The sequence below is a fragment of the Peromyscus californicus genome, unplaced genomic scaffold (assembly GCF_007827085.1).
Source record: "Peromyscus californicus insignis strain IS unplaced genomic scaffold, ASM782708v3 Scaffold_14__1_contigs__length_90479793_seg_2, whole genome shotgun sequence".
In the NCBI taxonomy this organism is placed as follows: Eukaryota; Metazoa; Chordata; class Mammalia; order Rodentia; family Cricetidae; genus Peromyscus; species Peromyscus californicus.
In genome coordinates, this window is record NW_026294436.1 from 63418302 (window position 1) to 63437638 (window position 19337).

At 45.8% G+C, this 19337-nt stretch overlaps 1 protein-coding gene across 2 annotated transcripts in view; it reads left to right on the forward strand.

Annotated features, from left to right (window-relative positions):
* Kif26b (kinesin family member 26B) overlaps positions 1-19337 on the forward strand; it is a 429378-nt gene that overhangs the window by 364729 nt on the left and 45312 nt on the right. For both annotated transcript variants that reach the window (XM_052737777.1, XM_052737778.1), the window contains 2 exons: positions 876-1059; positions 11981-12140. In XM_052737777.1, coding sequence (XP_052593737.1) covers positions 876-1059; positions 11981-12140 — 344 coding nt within the window. The remainder of the gene's footprint in view (positions 1-875; positions 1060-11980; positions 12141-19337) is intronic.

A 19337-nucleotide genomic window follows, 5' to 3' on the forward strand; every position in this document is an offset into this window, starting at 1 on the left:
ATTCAGACCCAGGGTTCTCACAAGATTTAGACACTGTGCCCACTGCGTCATTTCTAATCACTTGTGAGTTTGCCTTGAGCATAAATTCAGGCGCTGAAACAAAAACTGATAGATGTCTCTTAAATACAGATGGGACCTTCAAATTACTTAGGTGTTTCTACATGCCTTTTATACATTGTTCTGTTGCTATGATAAAATACCCTATCAAAAGCAACTTGGCAGAGAAAGTCTTTATTATGACTCTCAGTTGAAGGGAACAGGCCATCACCAAGGCAGCAGGAGCCTGGAACAGCTGGTCACCTCACATTCACAATCAGGAAGCAAGAGCGAATAAGTGCATGCTGCCTTTGAGCTCCGTTTCTCCACTTACACAACAGCCTAGGATCCCAGCCAGGGAAGGGTGCCACCCTCAATGTGTGGGTCTTCCCACCCCAATGATGTGATTGAGATAACCCCAACAGTCATGCCCAGAGGCCCAACTCCCAAGTGATTCTAGATTCTGTCAAGTTGACAATTATCACTAACCAGCATAATGTACTTCTTGTTCATGACTATGCCGGTAAATGTGACCTGAAATTAGCTTTTGTTAAATAACCGAGAAATCGGAAATGGACACTAGACAGGGCTCTTCCTTGTCAGATGTAAAATCGCATTTCACAGCACCTGTCTCCGATCTTTAAGGTCAAGACCTAGTCACATCTCTCAGGTTAGTGATGAATGGCTTAGGAGGTCAGTTCATAAAGATAGGCATGTGCTACCACTACCCCCCCCCCCCACCATACAGCCACTCGCTAGCTGTAAAATAACTAAAAACACTGAGCTTCCCCAGGCAGGAGGGAAGCCTGAAGGTCTCAGCTCTTTTTTCTGTCCTCCAGCTGCAGAACCAGAGTGAGCTGCGGGCCCCCACCGCAGAGAAAGCTGCCTTCTTCCTGGATGCTGCCATTGCCTCACGACGAAGCAGCCAGCAGGACTGTGATGAGGACGACCACCGTAACTCGCACATGCTCTTCACCCTGCACATCTACCAGTACCGGATGGAGAAGAGCGGGAAGGGCGGAAGTAAGTCCATCTTAGCTGGCTCTGTCATGGCTCTGGCCAGCTAGCACCCCTCACCAAAGGCAGCAGCACCCTTCCTTAGCAGAGCGTATGGCACCCACTTGCAGCTCAGTGGTCTGGAATTCAAGATAACCGTAGATTCTAAGCTTGAGTTCACTTTTGAGTTATACAGAGATAAAAGCTTATCTTTGGCAATAATAATTTACAAATGGCATTGCCTTAGATGTGTAAAAGAATGAATTAAAAAAGAAAAATAGCTGTTGAATACTTTCTTTCTGTTCACAAGTCCTATAGGGGTCACTACCTTTTAAATCATGAAATCATGGTTCTCTAGAACAACAGAACTTATATATATATATATATATATATATATATATATATATGTGTGTGTGTGTGTGTGTGTGTGTGTGTGTGTGTGTGTGTGTGTGTGTATACACATACACATATGGAGAGAGAGAGAGAGAGAAAAGGGATTTATAGAATGACTTACACGCAGTGGTCCAGCTAATCCAATAATGGCTGTCTCTGAAGGAAGGTCCAAGAATCCAGCAGTTCTCAGTCCATGAGGCTGGATTTCTCAACTGACCTAATGCTGGAATCCTGAAGAAGTAGGCTCTAATGTCAGTGAAGGAATGGACTTGCTAACAAGGTGAGAGCAAGCAGGCGAAGAGCAGAAACTTCCTTCTTCCGTGTCCTTATATAGGCTTGCAGCAGAAGGTCTGGCCCAGATTAGATGTGGCTTAAAGATCTGCATTAAAGGTCTGTCTTCCTACCTCAAAGATCCAAATTAGGAATAGGTCTTCTTACTTCAAATTAAGCAGAGATTCCTCATAGGTATGCCATCTATTTTTAGTTAATTCCAGATGTAGTCAAGTTGACAACCAAGAATAGCCATCACACCACCAAAACCCATAGTAAGCCACTAGAGCACCTCCCAATATGGCATCCATCATCATGCTGAGTCCACCCTATCGGCTAGGAAGTAATAGTTTGAATGGTTTATAAATTAGACTTTGGAAGAACTGCCAGGTGTGGGCTGCTTCCCTCTGTGTTGCCTGTCTGTAAAAATGTGTTGTATAAATGCAGGCACAGGACTTTCTCTGTGAGAGAGCCACACTGCCAGGACCCCAGCTCTGTGGTTCATCATCCCAGCCTGGCTCTTCTGTCAAATCTAAGACTGAAGCAATTATCCATCTTTGTCTGTCAGCAGTGTTCATTCCAGGCCCATCAGGGTTGGGTACCACACTTAACTGAGTACCTCTGTATGGGAATCTTGATTCATGGGCCAAGGAGTCTGTTGACTCACTGGGCTTTCTAACAAGACATAAGCCAAAGGGCTGAGCCGGCGAGGCAGGGACTCCCACAACTCTCAAGAATGTCTTGGTGGGACTTTCCAAGCCCAAGCAGCTGGTCCCTAGTCTTCTTGAAAGATTGTCTCAAGAACAGTGAATGCTAGGAAATCAACAAAACCTGAGTCAGGAGAGGAACCTTGGCTTGAAAACTAGAAGGAGACCACTGACAGCCCTATTTCAAAGTAAATCTGGAATTAACACAACCCATGGAAAGGGAGGCTCACCCTAGTTTCTCCTCAAGTGTTCTTGTTGCCCAAGATGTTCAAAACATTCCTGAAGATCATTCTCCAGGGTTCCTGGTATTCTTCGCTGGAATATCCTCTTCCCATCTCGCTGCCTCCATGGACCTGATCTCTCCCACTCTACCTGCTCCTTAGGGTTTGGTGGCTTGCCTGTTGGCTTTCATTGTTGTTTTGGTTTTCTGAGACAATGTCTCACTATTTAGCCTAGGTATCCTTGAACTCACAATCTTCCTGCCTCAGCTTCCGGAGTGCCTCAGCCTCCGGAATGCCAGGATGCAGCAGTGTTCTGAACACATCTAACCCAGTTACTGTGTCTTAGATTCAGGTTTATTGAGTAATTGTGTCTAGTGGAATTTATATCCTTTGATATTTTTAGATGAGTTCTGGACAGCTGTGCAACCAGAAGAATTCAAGGTGATATCAGTGGCCTGGGAAGTTTTCCTTGCCAATTATATTCAGTCCTTACCCCTACCTCCAGTCCCTGGCAAGCACTGATCTGTTTTTGTCTATATTTGACCTTTATCCATAGTAGTGTGTTAATCAATCCTGAGGCCCAAATAGGTCCCTTTGCACCTCGCTTCTTTCATTTAACACAATACACTTGAGATTTGCTTCTCTGGCTTGTTCACTTATCTTCCTTGTTCTTTGCTCATTTGTTTTGACTGGCCCTAGAGACCTGCTTCCCATTCCCACCATGGGGAATGAATGAAAATAGCCCTGTCTGGGACTGGGGTACCACTAGCCAAAGCCACTTGTAGAGATCTGGAAAGCAGATGGAGAATTCCCCAGTAATCTAGAGACCCTGGCTGTCACTTATCACTCTGGATGGCCCTTGGGAAGGGTACCATTAACCTAAAACCAGATCTCCTTGGACAGCCTGCGATTGTCAGGGTTTGACTGGGGAACAGCAGGACATGTTGAATGGGAATCTTTTGAAGGACATTAATTCTCAAAGGGGAGTTCACACCATGTCAAGCACTTCCATTTAGCATAGCATTCTTGAGGCCGGAAACAGGAATTAGGACGTGGAGTGAGAGACCCTGAGCTCAGAAAGCTGCAGCTGAACTGTGTTTCGCCCAGCAGTCCCGGGAGCTGACTGTAAATCCCGCCCTCGCTGCTTGTTCTGGGTAATGTCTTAGCAGAGTGGATGTAAGACTTGGAACACTGTTTATTTTAGTCATTTAAACAACTGTCAATACTAATAATCATCATAGCCTTCAGTGAGTTCTTATATGGTCAGCAAAGGGGATTCCCAACAGCTCTGAGTCCTGAGACCAGGGCTTCCAAAGGCCCCAAGCACAGCACAATGTCCTAAGTTGCACACCAAGCCAGCAAGTCTCTTTGGGTCTTTCAATTTTTATTTCATGGTCTTGTTTGCAACTCAGAGTCTGGAAGCAGTAGCAAACAATGAAAATACAGAAAGATTTCACTGAAGTACTTCAAATGTAAAAATTTGAATTTCTGACTCCACAATGGTTTAAAAGAACATTCCCTAAAACAGAAGACTTGCTCCCAAATTGGTCCTACCAAATCCTAAGCGCTTATTAAATATTTAGCATCCAAGTCATCTCTTTATTTTTAAATTGTGCATGAAAATTGCTTTTAAATAATAAATTCAGGCAAAAGGAAAAGGCACCACTGGCTTCCAAACCTCTCAGGTGCTTGTCCAGCATGGCAGCAAACTAGAAGAGAGAAGGGGAGGGTCCAGGCTGCAGAGGGCAAAGGGCAAGCCCCTCCCACCCACCAGGACCCCAGCATCTCAGAGGCAAAGGATCAGACCCCGCCTTCAGGCCCAGCAGGATTTCAGTGGATTTATTCTGCTAACCCATAATGAGAAGATTTGGAGTGTTGTTTAAAATGGAAATTTTGTTTACTTATATATAAGTTATAATCCCTGTGGACTTGGCAGCCAGAACTCAATTAAGGGAAGGTTTATTAATTAGTCACCCTGCGGGGAAGCAGGAAACAGGGCTGTTAACCAACTGGGAGAGGCTTAGCCTGATGATGGATTCAGGGGCATCTCTGCTGCAAGAACTAAATACATAGTGTGAATATGCTCAGAGTCTTAGACCCATCTATGCACTGTATGCTCACACACACACACACACACACACACACACACACACACACACACACACACAGAGAGAGAGAGAGAGAGAGAGAGAGAGAGAGAGAGAGAGAGAGAGAGAGAGAGAGCTGTAGATAACTTAAACCTTCTGGTCAAGGTAGAAAAGAACATTCTTTGTTGATGTCTTTTAGGGCTTAAAAGAGCTCCCCAGTTGCCAAGGCTTTTGGAATATTAGCAGAGCTGGTTCTCCCCATTCCTTGGTCTTCACTGTTAAATCTAGAAAGGCATGCAGGCTCCATGCAAACTCAGCATTGGGAAGAGCCTCTAATGGGCAAGTGCTGCTCCTCACAATGGATGATACTGTGTCCCTTCAAGGTGTTGAGCTGTAGCAGGCTTTCTTTTGGGCCACCAACCAGCTCCCAAATCATGAAATGGAGACTTGTTATTAGTTATGAATGCTTGGCATTGTCTTAGCTCTTATTTTAATCTGTTTCTCTTAATCCACATTTTGCCTGGGGGCTTTTTACCTTGTTTTCTTTCTGTATATCTTACTTTTCTGATGTCTCCATGGCTGGCCGGCTAGAGGCTGCCTGGCTTCTGGCCCTGGGCATGTCCCTCTCTTTCTCCCTTGTTTTCTTCTCTCATTCTTCTCTCTTCTGCCTAAATTTCTCCTCCTACTTATTCTCTCTGCCTGCCAGCCCCACCTATCCCTCTCCTGTCTAGTTATTGGCCATTCAGGTTTTTATTAGACCGATTAGGTGCCTTGGGCAGGCAAGGCGAAACAAATGTAACACATCTTTACATCACTAACAAAGGCAGCAGAAACAAATGTAACACACCTTCACATAGTTAAAACAACATTCTGCAGCATATACAAATGCAACGCATCTTTACATGGTTAAATATCCCACAACAGTAAGCCAGTGAAGCCAGTTTTCCTTGTCCTTTTCATAAGCGTGGTCTAAGAGCATTCACTTACGGGCTGGTGAGATGGCTCAGCAGGGAAACGTGCTTACCACATAAACATGATGACCTGAATTACCTTCCCAGAAATCATGGTGACAGGGAGAAATGATTCCACACATGCCATAGCATGCACATACCTGTACTCATAACACACACACCATACAGATACATAATAAAAATAGGTAATTTCCAAGTATCTCTTTGGTGAACCAGCTTGCAGACATCCAGGGTCCACAACTAACACTGGGCTTCTGATCTGTTCATTCACCTTGCTTCCACCTGGGAAGCGGCGATGGACGAGGCTGTCCGCGTATACATGAATGAATGGACGTGGACAGGCATCTGTGCCTACACTCATCTGGTAGAATAATCAAGACAGTTTCCTTCACCTCGGTTTTCCGATTGCAGTCAAACACTCTTTTTAGAAAGGTGATGACCTAAGTCAGCCATGTCCTACCCAGTCCCAGGGCTATGTAGTTACATGCTCTAAAGATCCATCACCTGGTTAACAGATGTGCTTCTAAAGGTGGTGAGCCCCTGTCTTAGGTTTCTATGGCTGTGAAGAGACACCATGACCATGGCAACTCTTATAAGGAAAACATTTAATCGCGATGGCTCACTTACAGTTCAGAGGTTCAGTCTATCCTCATCACAGCAGGGAATATGGTGGCGTGCAGGGAGACATGGTGCTGGCCACATTTTGATCAGAAGGCAACAGGAAGTGGTCTCAGTGTCACACTGAGGGAAGCTTGAACAAAAAGACCTCAAAGCCCGCCCCCACAGTGACACGCTTTCTCCAACAAGACCACACCTCCTCCTCAAGGCCACATCTCCTAATAATGCCATGCTCTTTGGGGGGTCATTTTCTTTCAACCACCCTCCCCCCACCCCCCGTCCCTAGCAGCAAAGCCCTGAATAGGAAAATGGCTGCACAGTACAGGACTCCCAGCTCCCTCACCACAGTCGATTAGGAAGTGACAGTACCAGCCCTGTGCTTGTATTTTTGATCTCTCCCATGATCAATGTCAGAGCTACCTCACCTCAGGATGGAGGGAAGGGACAGAAACAGTAACAGTTCTCGGGCCTACTTCCTCCATAAGAGCCTCCTCCTTACAGCTTCCTAGACTCTCCTTTCTACATAATCTTCTTCTCCTTAGAACCCCAGAGCAGCTTTTGTCCTATTCTGCCTCACATCTTTTTGTCCCATGCTTGTTGGGCTCCATGAGGCTATGTACTTCCTGAGAACAGAAGACTGATAGTCGTCTTGGGTCTCCATGGTGCTGGTCCTGCGTCTGCATGCCAGTACTCAGTATCTGTGTATTATATGCAATGGAATGTGTGCTGTATTTTAACCCTGACTTCCTCTACCATCTAGTACATACAGCTAGTTTCAGAGAGCAAGACCAACTTGCTTGGATTTTGAATTATTAGAGGATAAAGCATACCTCTGAGTGTGCGTGTCAGGGCTATTCCAGAGATGATAGGCCCTGAGGGCGCTGGCCTAAGGAACGATTTAATGCCTTGATTGATTCAAAATTTGAATAGACAATTGAGAGATGATACAGATCAAAGCGGGGCCTCATTGGAAGAAGCAGGTCACTAGGGGTCCTAACTTTCAGGGGTAGATCTTGGCCGTAGCCTCTTCCTGTTTGCTTATGCTTCCGGGCTGCAGTGAGGTGAGCGGTCTCCTCCATCATGCATTCTTACAGCCATGATGTTCAGCCTTGCCTCATGTTGGGGCCAGGTGACCATGAACTGACGCCTGTGAAGTGGAGCCAAAATTCGTTTTCTACCTCTGGACGATCTGTTTTAAGTATCTAGCAGAGTGTGCAAACCACCCTTGTGCCAGCCAATGCCATGGGGATGTTACACATCCAGAAGTCGGTCAGTTCACAGAGAAAGTCCACTAAAGAGGGGAATCCCATCAAAAGACACATTGATGTAAAAATGTGTATTTATTCACGGATCTTGGGGGCATACAGTGTGGACTTGCTTAGAGTTTTTAACTTAAAGCTCTAACTTTCATGAACCATACCGATTTTAATCATTTTTACTTTAATTTCTTCAAAGTTTCAAGAACTTAAAAGACCCATTTGCTGCCAACTGGATTTAGCCTTTTCCTGGCTCCTTTTCATGTTTTCAACTCTGATTTCTCATGTATGTCTAATTTAACTTGAATCTTTTCTTTAAAATACCTTCCCAAAGCATTAAATTTAATTTCCGTGTAACTGTTCAAAACTCCTTACAGTTTGTTGGTTTCTGTGTTATTTAGGTTTTAGTTGTAATAAATGCAAGTGTCATAAATATCTGACCTCTGGCAGATGGACAGCAGGTCTCTTTGCAACAAAAGGGCTTAACCAAAGCAGCCACACACATTTGGCGTGCTGTGGTAGTCAGTGTCTTACTGGGTGGTGGAGAGTGTGACTGACCCACCAGGTAGGCAGACAGTGGTCCCCAGACTTTGCAGCACATGACAGTTGTCTGGAGAACTTTCAAGTGAAACCCAGTGCCCATGCTGCACCCCAACCCAATCAAGTGAGAAGGTCTGGGAGTGGGAGGCAGGCAGAGGTAGTTCTTCTCAGGTCCCAGGTGATTCCAAAGTGCTGCCAAATAGGAAACCACGTTGATGCAAGATGAGTAAAAGGCTATGCATGTTTTAGAGTTCACTTTGGGTTTCCATCTGACTCAGCACTCATTTTCAATGAAACATGGATGATTTATTTTTCAGCATGTGTGGATCTCAGTCTCGGTTTTATCATCTATAATTTTAGTCCAATTTATGCATAATGTAGGCATTAAGTGATATTAGGAGAATTACTCCCTGTGGGGAAAATAAGGCCTGTGGGTAACTTGGTTTGGTCCAACTCTAGACTTAAAACATAAACAATTTTGAGCTGAGGATATAGCCGAGTTGGAAAAGTGCTTGTCTAGCATGCATGAAGCCTGAAGCTTGATCACCAGCAGCACATAATAAACTGGGTATGGTGACATATGTCTGTTATCTCAGCACACAGGAGGCAGAGACAGAGGCATCAGAAGTTCAGAATTATTCTCAGAAATATAGCAAGTTCAAGGGCAGCCTGGGATACATGAGACACTCTCTAAAGAAAATGAAGTTGCTCAAGACAGATTCACCTACATTCCTTTAACTCTTGCGTCCTTGATCTCAGAAATCTGAGATGTTGATAAGGAACCTGCTTCTTACCTGTATTAATAACCACACCTTCTGCTCAGTCATTGCGGAATTCCTCTCTCCCTAGCCACTTATGGTGATGTAGATTCAACACCATCAAACAGTCCGTGCCCGCTGACTTCGCACCATTCTAGATTAAGCACCATTTGTGAAAGGCAGATTCTCTGACCACCCAAACGCCAGTGGGTATAGGGCAGAGAGCAGCTTTTCCACTGTGCGAGGTGCCTCTCTTTCTGAGTCATGCAGGTAATTACAGGTGTTTTATAAAGCTCGCCAACACAATCTAAGCCACCTTTTGTTCTGTTTTACTATGTGTACATTATACATTTTATTCCATTACATCAAATGGACCATTACGTCTGGAAGTCCAAATGGGTCTCGGTCTTTGTCCTTTCGTCTGAGATGTGTGAGGAATACCTACGCCTCTCCTGTCTATATAATTGGGCTGCAAAACAGATGGCATTTTGTTTTAAAAATAACTGTTTCCCCAGCACATCATTGCCAGGAGCCAATCTTGCATGATCTGCAATAGGATAGAAGAGAAGTAATATGGCCTCCCTTTTAAGGGGTTGCCCCGGGGACAGTTGGAAATAAGCAAAATGAACTTCATTCATGTCTAAAGTGTGGGACCGAGCTGGAGAAGCTGCAATGCTCTGCTTCCTGGAATGTTCCCCACCAGCAGCAGGCATGGAAATAGAGGCCCCAAGATGATTCCCCCAAGTTCTTATCCAACAGCAAGTCCATACCTTGCCCTCATGGGTGGTCTTTGAGTTCTAATTACAGGTGTTGAGGTACCCAGATGTGTATACCCAGGTGCCACCTGAATGTCCCTCACATGAAGCCAACATGTTGGGCTGGGTGTGGAGAGTAGATGTATAACTGTGCCACATCTTCCTCGGCTGCTCTCTGCCTTGCCCCCCTAGATGGGGTCTCTCTCAGTGAACCTGATACTTACTGTGTCAGTCAGTCTGGCTCATCAGAGAAGCTTCTGGGTTTTAGCCTGTCTCTACCCCCATCCCACCCTGCAGGGCTGGGCTTACAGGCTTCCCTAGCCGCTTCTGGTTTCTTATGTGGCTGCTGAGGATTCAAATTCATCAGGCCTCCTGTTTGCATAGTAAGTGTTCTTACCCCATGGGCCGCCTTCCCAGCCCCACATCAAGGAAAAAAGTGTATTTCTTTTCCCTTTGCTTTGGAATGATACTTATTCCGGATGTTGGCTGCTCACGTGACAGTTTCTAGGCTTTTAAACATGGTGCTGTGCTGTCCAATCACTTATCGCCGAGGACGAATTGGCCGTCACACATACTCCTCTGTGTTCCCTTGTGTGGAATATGCCTTCGCTCCTCAGGCTGTTCTTCTCCCCTCCTTCTGTTCTGAGCAGTGTGGTTATCATTTGCTTCACCGGGTCGTTCATTTTTCTTGTTCCTGGGACTGACTGAGCTTTGTAGATTTGTGGCTTGGTCATTTTCACCATTTGGGCAAAGTTTGGGCCATTATTTATTCAAACATTGCATCTGTGCCACACTCTGAAAATCCAACCGTGTGTATTTTAGACAGCCAAGGTTGTTCCGTGACCCTTTTAAATACCTACCAATTGGTTGGTCTCTCTCTCTCTCTCTCTCTCTCTCTCTCTCTCTCTCTCTCTCTGTGTATTTTTTGTGTACTTTTATTTTTCTCTATTTCATTTTGAAGATTTATATTGATTTATTATCAAATTTATATTGATATATTATCAAATTTATTCACCTTTCCTTTTATTAATGTATAACTTGCCATAAACTCTCAGACACAATTTTATCTTTGTTTTACTCTCTTAGAGGTTATTATAAACACTTTTATTTTAATTGAGACAGATCTTGTTATACAGCCCAGGGTGGCCATGTCTCTCTTTAAGCATTTAACGTTGACACGGAATGGCAGTAACTGTTTCTCATCTCCTTCTTTGTGGATTCTGATAGTTATGTTTTTGTAGGTTTGTTCTGAATACTGCTTCATTAGGGGTATCATCTACCTGCTTCTTTTCATGTCTATTTATATTTTCACATGAACTTTCAGATTTTCTGATCTGACTATTGGGAACAGGTACCTCTTGGCTTCATTAGCAGTTTCTCATGAGCATCTGCTGATGAGCATTCAGCTGAATCTTCCAGAGACTGTCTATAAATCCCCCAGTCCTTTCCTTTCTATCGTTCTGTCCTGCACATGGCCGATCCTTGATTTCCCTAGATGTTGGGTTCTATCTCTCTTGAGCTCAGTGGGTCTACCAGGTCTTACCAGGGCTCTTTTCCCTGAGCTTAGGAACTCTCTCAGCACAGTTAACTGAGGCCAAGAATGTTTGCCTTGTTTGCTTCCTGTGCCCCAAGAGTCCTTTTCCCCATCTAATGTCTAGTGTCTTAAAAACAGTTATTTTATACATTCTGTTTATTTTTGGTTGTTTTGGATACAGCACTTAGCCTGGTCCCTGTTACTTCATGGCAGCCAGAATTCATGGGTGAAATCCTTAACTTTTCCAAGCTTTAATATTCTCATCCACAAGAAGAGGATGCTAGTGTTTGGATGATTTTGTGTGGGAATTGAGTGAGATGGATGTCTGTGCACCTGGCAATTGGCAGGCACTCAGCAAATAGTCGGGTCTTTCCTGCCTTTGCACCTGGCTCTTACACCTTCCAAATCTCTCCTAGGGTTACCAACCTGATTCCTGGCTGAGCTTTAGGTCGGCTACCTGACAGTAACAAACTGGAGTAGATAATCACTCGTGAGCTGCTCAGGTTTTAACTGAGAAAGTTGCAGAACTCTGTCATCCAGAGGACAGTCGAGGAAAGCCCTACCTAACCCTCCTTCAATGAACCATCTGATCTACTGGAATTGTTCTTTTATTTGTAAAATAAGTGACAGTGGGTTTTAGAGGGTGTGTGGTATGTGGTGGACAGAATTTAAGAGCACTGATTCTATCTGAAACCCCAGGTTGACTTGTTTACATCATCAGATGTTAATCTTTTCCTTTCTCCAAGATTCCCAATAGAGCTACGTGAAGAAGAGAAAATGTACTGGCCAGAACTTACCCATTCTCTCTTCTTCTCTCTCACCTTCTCCCCTGTGCCAGTGTCTGGAGGTCGCAGCCGCCTGCATCTCATCGATCTGGGCAGCTGTGTGAAAGCTCTCAGCAAAAACCGAGAAGGAGGCTCAGGGCTGTGCCTCTCGCTGTCCGCTTTGGGCAATGTCATCCTGGCTCTTGTCAATGGCAGCAAACACATCCCGTACAAGTAAGTGACTCTCCTACTGAACGGCAAGCTGGTGTGAACAGAGCGCGTCTCTGTCCAGGAGGGCTGCCCTGGGAGAAGTGCAGCTCAGGGTCGGGCTGGTCTGGGTTATGAGCTCAGTGACAGAGATTCGCTTTTGCTAATGATGGTATCATGCACCATCCTCCAAATTGGAAAGTGTTGCAGATACTTAACTCCAGCACAGTCGTAGAAAGCTATGTCAATAGAGGCCTCCAGTGGTAATTACCGTTGGTGGGTTTCTGTCAGCATCACGTCAGCGTGTCTGTTCCATGGTATTGCAAGCAGTGACCAGAGAGGAATGGGTCAGCCAGGTTAAAGCCATGCACAGGAGTACAGCTTACTCATAAGATATGAATTTCAGGTGAACGACAATTTACAGTTTCAAGTATGACCCTATTTATTATTGCATGGATACCATGGGCATCTGTGTGTCATCTGACCTCCCTGCTTAGGAAAGCTTTAAAAGCCTGGGGCGTTACCATGTCTCATCCCACACAAAATGTTGACTCCGTATGCAGGATCCTTCCCTCTTTACCGTTACTGCTCTCCCATTTCTGGTGCAGCCCTAAACATGCCCTGTCACCAGTTCTGATGAGTACCCAGCCTTACTTACCCTTACCACCATTGCCCAGCTCAGCTGTGTGTCTTCCTAGCTATAGGAACCCCCGCTCATCTTACAATGAGGGTTCTGCCTCTGTATTTTATATGCATCACAGTGAAATGACATGAAGAACAGGTGTGAAAATCTTTTTTTTTTTTTGGAATCTGAGTTTCCAGAAAATCCTTGCTTTCTCCTCTCTGGTCCAGGTTGATAACAGACCCCAGACACCATTCCCTACCAGGAGGAGCATTCTGGATGCCTTCAGCAGCTTACCTGGTAGTCATAATCCTAGTTGCATCCCTTCCTGACATTTGGTGTCCCAAATAGATAAGCCCCAAAGTGATATTCCTCGCCCTTGTAAAGACCATTTCCTGTGAGAGAACAATGTCAAGGTGAGGGTTTGTCAAGTTTCATTTTCTATGATTTCTGCTGTGAAATAGCCCAACGGTTAGGGGCTTGGCCAAGAAAAAGGTCATTGTGGGGTAAAACTATCGAGGCTGAAGGTCCTCCAAAAACAAAAAGAGCTACGGGACCTGGTTGGCATCCATTAAATGAGAATCATGTCTTTGAACCCGATCATTTCCTGGGTCACCATGAAGATACAATGCCACCTCAAAATGCCACCCTGTTATGAGGTCACCTGCTGGGTAGTAGATCACTCCTGTCTTAGTCCTTGAGAGTGGAATACCTTTATGATTTTAATAAATATTTATCCATTCAGATTGTTGAGTTGATGGTGGGAGGGCTGGATAAATGTAAGCATATGAAATTTTTAAATTAAATAAAGTAACTTCTTTCTGGCTGCAGTTTGGTTCCACTGTAAACAACTAAGGGAACACTAGGAGTTGTTTTTATTTCTAGCTCAAGGTCTCTTGTTAGATTAAACATATTTTTAACATCAGTGGCTCCTAATGGCCAACCACCTGCCCTCTTGGGAGAGCTGACAGACTGCAGTAGAATGTCACCAGCCCCTCCGGACATCCTTCTGCTTGGTTCTAGGAGTCCCTTCCTAACAATTTGGCCACACAGGTGATGAGCAAAATGTTTCTATATTGTATGTAAACACAGACTTAACATAAATGTTGTGGCTACATAATACCATGTCATGGAGTTGTCCCCTGACCCTAACAGCCATTAGCTGTGGACATAAGCTTCCATCAGTAACTCTGATCCTGCCTAACAAATCATCAAGAGCTTGCTGGGCTGCACACTGCTTAGTGTCAGGAAGCATGGTGGTCTGGCCAGCCATCGAATGAGCAGGCTCTTGTCCGGTCATTCTTTGCTCCATAATGACTGTCATTGTGCTTAAGCTTTAGAAAACTTATGCTCTGACATTTTCTTGGATTCCCAGCCACAGCATAGAGTTAGTATTTGGCATCTGTGAATCTCATTTGCAAACTGATTGATTAATCAACTAGAAACTATTCTCTTTTAGAACAAAGGAAGGTAGGACAAAGATTTACTAAAATCTGCTAGGCAACTGGTGACAAGATCAAACTGTATGGCCTTTCCCAGTTTGGGAGACCTTGGCAGTTGAGGTCACAGGGCTGGTCAATGCCTGCTCTCATCAAGCTATCTATCCATATCTATCTATCTCTGTCTGCTATCTGTAGGCTGGCTGCCTCTGTACAGCCCAGCAGGATGGTCCGCATCAGACCGTAGCCCTCCAAAGTCATGCTTTGCCACATTATGTTAGCAGACTAACCTTTCTGGGCATTAAGTCTTCTCTTTGCCTTGGCATTCCAGGCAATGGGATCTTTCTTGGCTGCGTGGTTTCCTAGTTATTCTGTTCACTTTCAGGGGGAAAAAAATCCCAGAAAATCAAACTTCATTTTCTTTACCCTCCCCCATCTCTCCAAAACACAAAGGCCCACCGCTCTTCATCTGTCACCCCAGACAACTCAGCTCAGCAGCAGCATTACTTGTGCTTGCTTCTGGGAAATTAACTGGAATGTGCACAGAGGGGATATAGCCTGTCTCCATTTCTCTTCATCATCGTACTGGACCATTTGTCATGTGAGCAAGCCTGAGAGTGAGTCGGGATTCATTACCCATCCTGGGTGCTCCCACAGGCACCCTACATGTGCCCTGACTGGTTCTGACTCTGCAGATGATATTGCCTTTGCAGATGACAGGCCCAGGCGTGGGGCGAGTGCCCCACTTCTGCCATTACATAGCACAGGCTGCCTGGCCAATCCCAGTGCCCTTCATTCATCAATCCTAAAAAGTGACATCATTCAGAAAAGCATGTGGGGGAGGCAGGGAGATCAGCAAGGGCACCTGGCCCCCTAGTCAGCTCCTCAAGGACAGGAAGCACAAATCGCTCTCTTCTAACTTCAAGATGTCGCATGCCCAGGGAAATCTTTCCTTGTTCTGAGGTTTCTGACAGCGAGCGCATTTGCAAATTTCCTTCTAGGCTCATTCTTTATAGCTGTTTGCTATTCCTTACCACTTCCTGCATAGCGAGGTGCTAGGAATCTCCACAATTGATGGAGGGGGTGGGGTTAGGGGGTAGGGGAGGTTGGAGCAAAGGTATTGGTGTGAACTCTCATGCCACAAAGTGGTGTTTGGAGTTGGTCCCTGAGAGGTCAGGGTGAAGCTGGCTTCAGCTAGTGTTCTGATGCCACACCCCTTCGAGGATCACAGACTCTCTTGCTACTCAGAAACTCTAACCACAAGCCAGTTCCCTACAAGGGAGCTGGGTCCCTTTTGGATGTTGTCTTGTGATGGGTACAAGCCCCGAGGAAGTACATCCTTCACACAGTGGTCCCTCAAGCCCTAAAGCCTGTTGACTCCATTTATAACTGACATTGCGTTTGGAGAAACCATCACTTTAATAAGCCACACACTCCGACGCGAGCAAGGGCTTGTTACAGACCTCACAGAAGCCAAACCAGCACACTTGGGCCTTTTGCAAAATGGTGAAGCTTTTCCTTGAGAAAAGACCGTTAAAGAGCCAAGAGACTTTTTTTAAAAGTACAGTTCATTCATGGGCTGGCAACTGGGAATGTTTGAGAAGGGAAGGAGGATAGGGTACTTGTTGATTGGATAATGAGAAGGGGGTGGGGCCTAGAGCAGTGGTTCTCAACCCTCCTAATGCTGTGACCCTTTAATACATACATTCCTTATGTTGTGGTGACCCCCAACCATAAAATTATTTTTATTGCTACTTCATAATTGTAATTTTGCTACTGTTATGAGTCATAATGTAAATATCTATATTTTCTGATGATCATGGGCAACCCTATGAAAAAGTGGTTCAACCCCCAAAAGGGTCGTGACCCACAGGTTGAGAACCACTGGCCTAGAGGGTCACTGTGGCTCTTCACTGGCCTTGTCTTGTGTTCTGGGAGAGTTACAGTCTGTGTGGGAGGTTTGGGAGCTTGTGACACACTAAGGTCATTGGCTGCTTCTGCACAGGTCCATTCTTGAAAAGCTGCTTCCAAACTGTCCTGGAGTGAGTTCGCAAGGCTTTTCATGAAAGCCCTCTTGATCCCTTTGCTATTTAAGGAATTTAGGCCTAAGACCTCACATCTCTCTGCTCATCTGCCAGCAGTGTGTTTGTCCCGTTTCTAAACCACGGATATTTATTTGCTAATGTCTGGACTCCCATTTAATAAGGTCGTGGAAAATCATCCTGTGACACTCAGGCTGTGTCTATTTCTAATGCTCGTTTCTGGCAGCTTGGAGAATGGGGCCTCACAGCCACTGTGATGTAAGCCCTGCTTAAGCCCCCTGTTGCAGGTTTATTTAGTGCTGCCGTGGGCCTGAGATTCCCACTTATTCATGGTAGTCACCAGTAAGCTCTGGGCAGAGGCGGCTCTGCTCACTCCTCGTCCCTCTTTATGGCTGAATGGCTCCACCAAGCTTGAAATGCACTGGGGCTGGTCTCTTACACCAAACGTCAAACCATAAGCAAGCACCCCCAGGCAGCATCTACTCCCGGAAGTCTCTATCTCCCCGATGTGCCAGAACCTCCGTGCACAGCCAGCAGTGGGAACGCTTGCCTCCTCGGGCTCCAGTGGGGTAAGGAACCAGCATTTTTTCTAAGGACACCGGAGCACCTCAGCACAGCTAGGCACTCAAACCAGCAGGCTGCACTAGAAACAAATTCAAGTCAGCAACTCGGGGTGAGGGGAGGGAGACAGCTTTTCCTAAAATGTTAACACCTCTCCTCATTTGAAAGGCAGTGGGGTGCAGATACCCGGAGACAACAGGTGCAGCCCCCACAGGTCTGCAGTTTGGGCTGTGCAGGGCCACCACTGCATGCACAGATCACCACTGCATGCATAGACCACCACCGCAGTACACAGACCACCACCACAGTGCACAGACCACCACCACAGTGCACAGACCACCACCGTAGTACACAGACCACCACCACAGTGCACAGACCACCACCACAGTGCACAGACCACCACCGTAGTACACAGACCACCACCGCAGTACACAGACCACCACCACAGTGCACAGGTATTCCCCCACTCATCACTCATTCTCCTAGTGTCTGGGTAGATTTGGGGTTTCTCCGCTTCCTCGGAACTGGAAACTTACTCCGAGAGGTTTGGGAAACTGAGGGAAGTGGCTAAACTGCTGTTAGCCATGACGCTCTGTTCCCCTGGTGTCACGTTGTCCTGTTCCTATGGATTTGAATGTAGATTACTTACAGGTGCCATAAAATTAAAGAGCTATTTGCCAGGGAAAAAATGCAAAAGAGTATTAGCTGGAAGATTGACTCAAGATAGCATGAAATTGGGGCGAGCTCCGTGGAAGGGTCTTTGTGTAGGAGAGAAGCGCACATGTGCATTTTTAACCTCTTCTAAATGCACATTAATGCTGGATTATCTCCTCCTGATTTACGGGGAGAACATCAATTTAGAACTATTTGCACAAACTCTGGATACCAGTTTGTAGCATTCCCTGTTTAGAAATAAAATAACCAAAGTCTCAGGTTGCCAGGCAACCGCAGCAGTGATAATTCTTGGTATTGCTGCTTTAAAAACATTCATTTTTATACATTTTAATGACTGTTAGGAAGCAAGGAGGATGAGCTCAGAGCATCTCTGGGACACAGAAAGAAGTTTGTTTTTTTCACGAGATCTTTCAGCATGCCACTCTCCTTTATTCCTCCCTCCTTGCCTCTTCCCTGGCCAGTGGTATTTTCATAGTTCATTACAGAATTGACAGAGACCGTGATCATTTTCTTAACAGTCCAGGCAGCAATTGTCTGTTGATTAACTCCCCCAGCTTGATATGTGCAAGTCATTAGGAGAGAAATGATGTGGTGTGGGACTCTATCGGGCTGTAGCCTGGATTCCATCATCAGTTGTCATGTCTCAAGTTTGGTGCCTCCTTTCTGTTCTGGAGAACTGCTCTCCTGAACTAGGAGCAGAGTGTTGGACCCCTAATGTGGCCAGAGCCCCTGAGCAGCGAAGCCAGCGCAGGTGATCTTTTTCTCTGCCCGCTGCCCCCAGCCGCTCTTAGATAACGAAGCATAATGGCTTGAGGACTGGATGGGCGACAGGGGACTGCTTCATTTCTCTTTGGGCTCCAACTTTACCTTCCTTTAGCTTAACTTCTGAGGTTGCCAATGGAAGTCTCTTCCTTCATGGATTCTGAGTCAACTGGCAATAGACTCAAGAGTAGACTAGGAATTGAAACCCCACATTCTGTCAATCCCAGCAGAACAGAGGGTGCTCTCCCTGCCCCTCCACAGAGGCCCCAGGACTAAGACTCAGGTCAGCAGCACTGGGTCTCTTCCCCAGACAGCCATGGTAGTCCAGAGGGGCAGGCAGGGTGGGGTCTAAGGAAGGAGGAGACAGATGGTCAGAGCGGAGCGACTCATTCCTGATTTCACACTTACCATCCCAGTCACCAGACTCTCTCACTCCCATGAGTAAAGAGGAGAAACAAGAGTAGGTTTTCCCCCTCTCAGCCTTTCAAAGGGAATGGAAGCTAATTTATGAACTGCCGGATCAGAGGAAGAAGGAGAAAATTGTTTTCAATACTTATTTTCTGGCTTTTCAGCTACATGGCAGGCAGTTAGCACAGCGTATAAATCGGCTCTCCATGTTTCTAAATGAGAGCACAGTGATAATACCTCTTACTATGCCACTGAGGCTGTTACAAATGCTTTACGGGGGTCTACCTATGACTATGACCCAACCATCCATCTTATGGCCAAAACTGTGAAACTGAGGCGCAGAAAGGTTGAGTTCCTGGTCCAAGTTCACACAGCTGTTAGGTAATACAGCTGTTACTGTCTCCCTGTGTGTCACTGCTGCCTAACATGGTACCTGGAAGGTCGTTGATGGCCAGTGAATATGGTCAACAGGTGTGAAATGTCCATGGATCACATGTGTCCATAAAGCCTGAGTTTAGAGGGTTGTAAATGTGAGGGTAGACTGGGGAAGGGCCAGAGAGTCCAGTGTGTACATCCAAGTGGCCTCCTTGGCCTTGCCTCTGTGATGGATGAGCTGAGACTGGTGGCCAAGTGCCAGTGGTGACGTGGAACATGAGCTAAGGAAGAAAAAGGAAAAGAGGTCTCTCATTCCGGACCCAAGCCATAAACCAAGGAG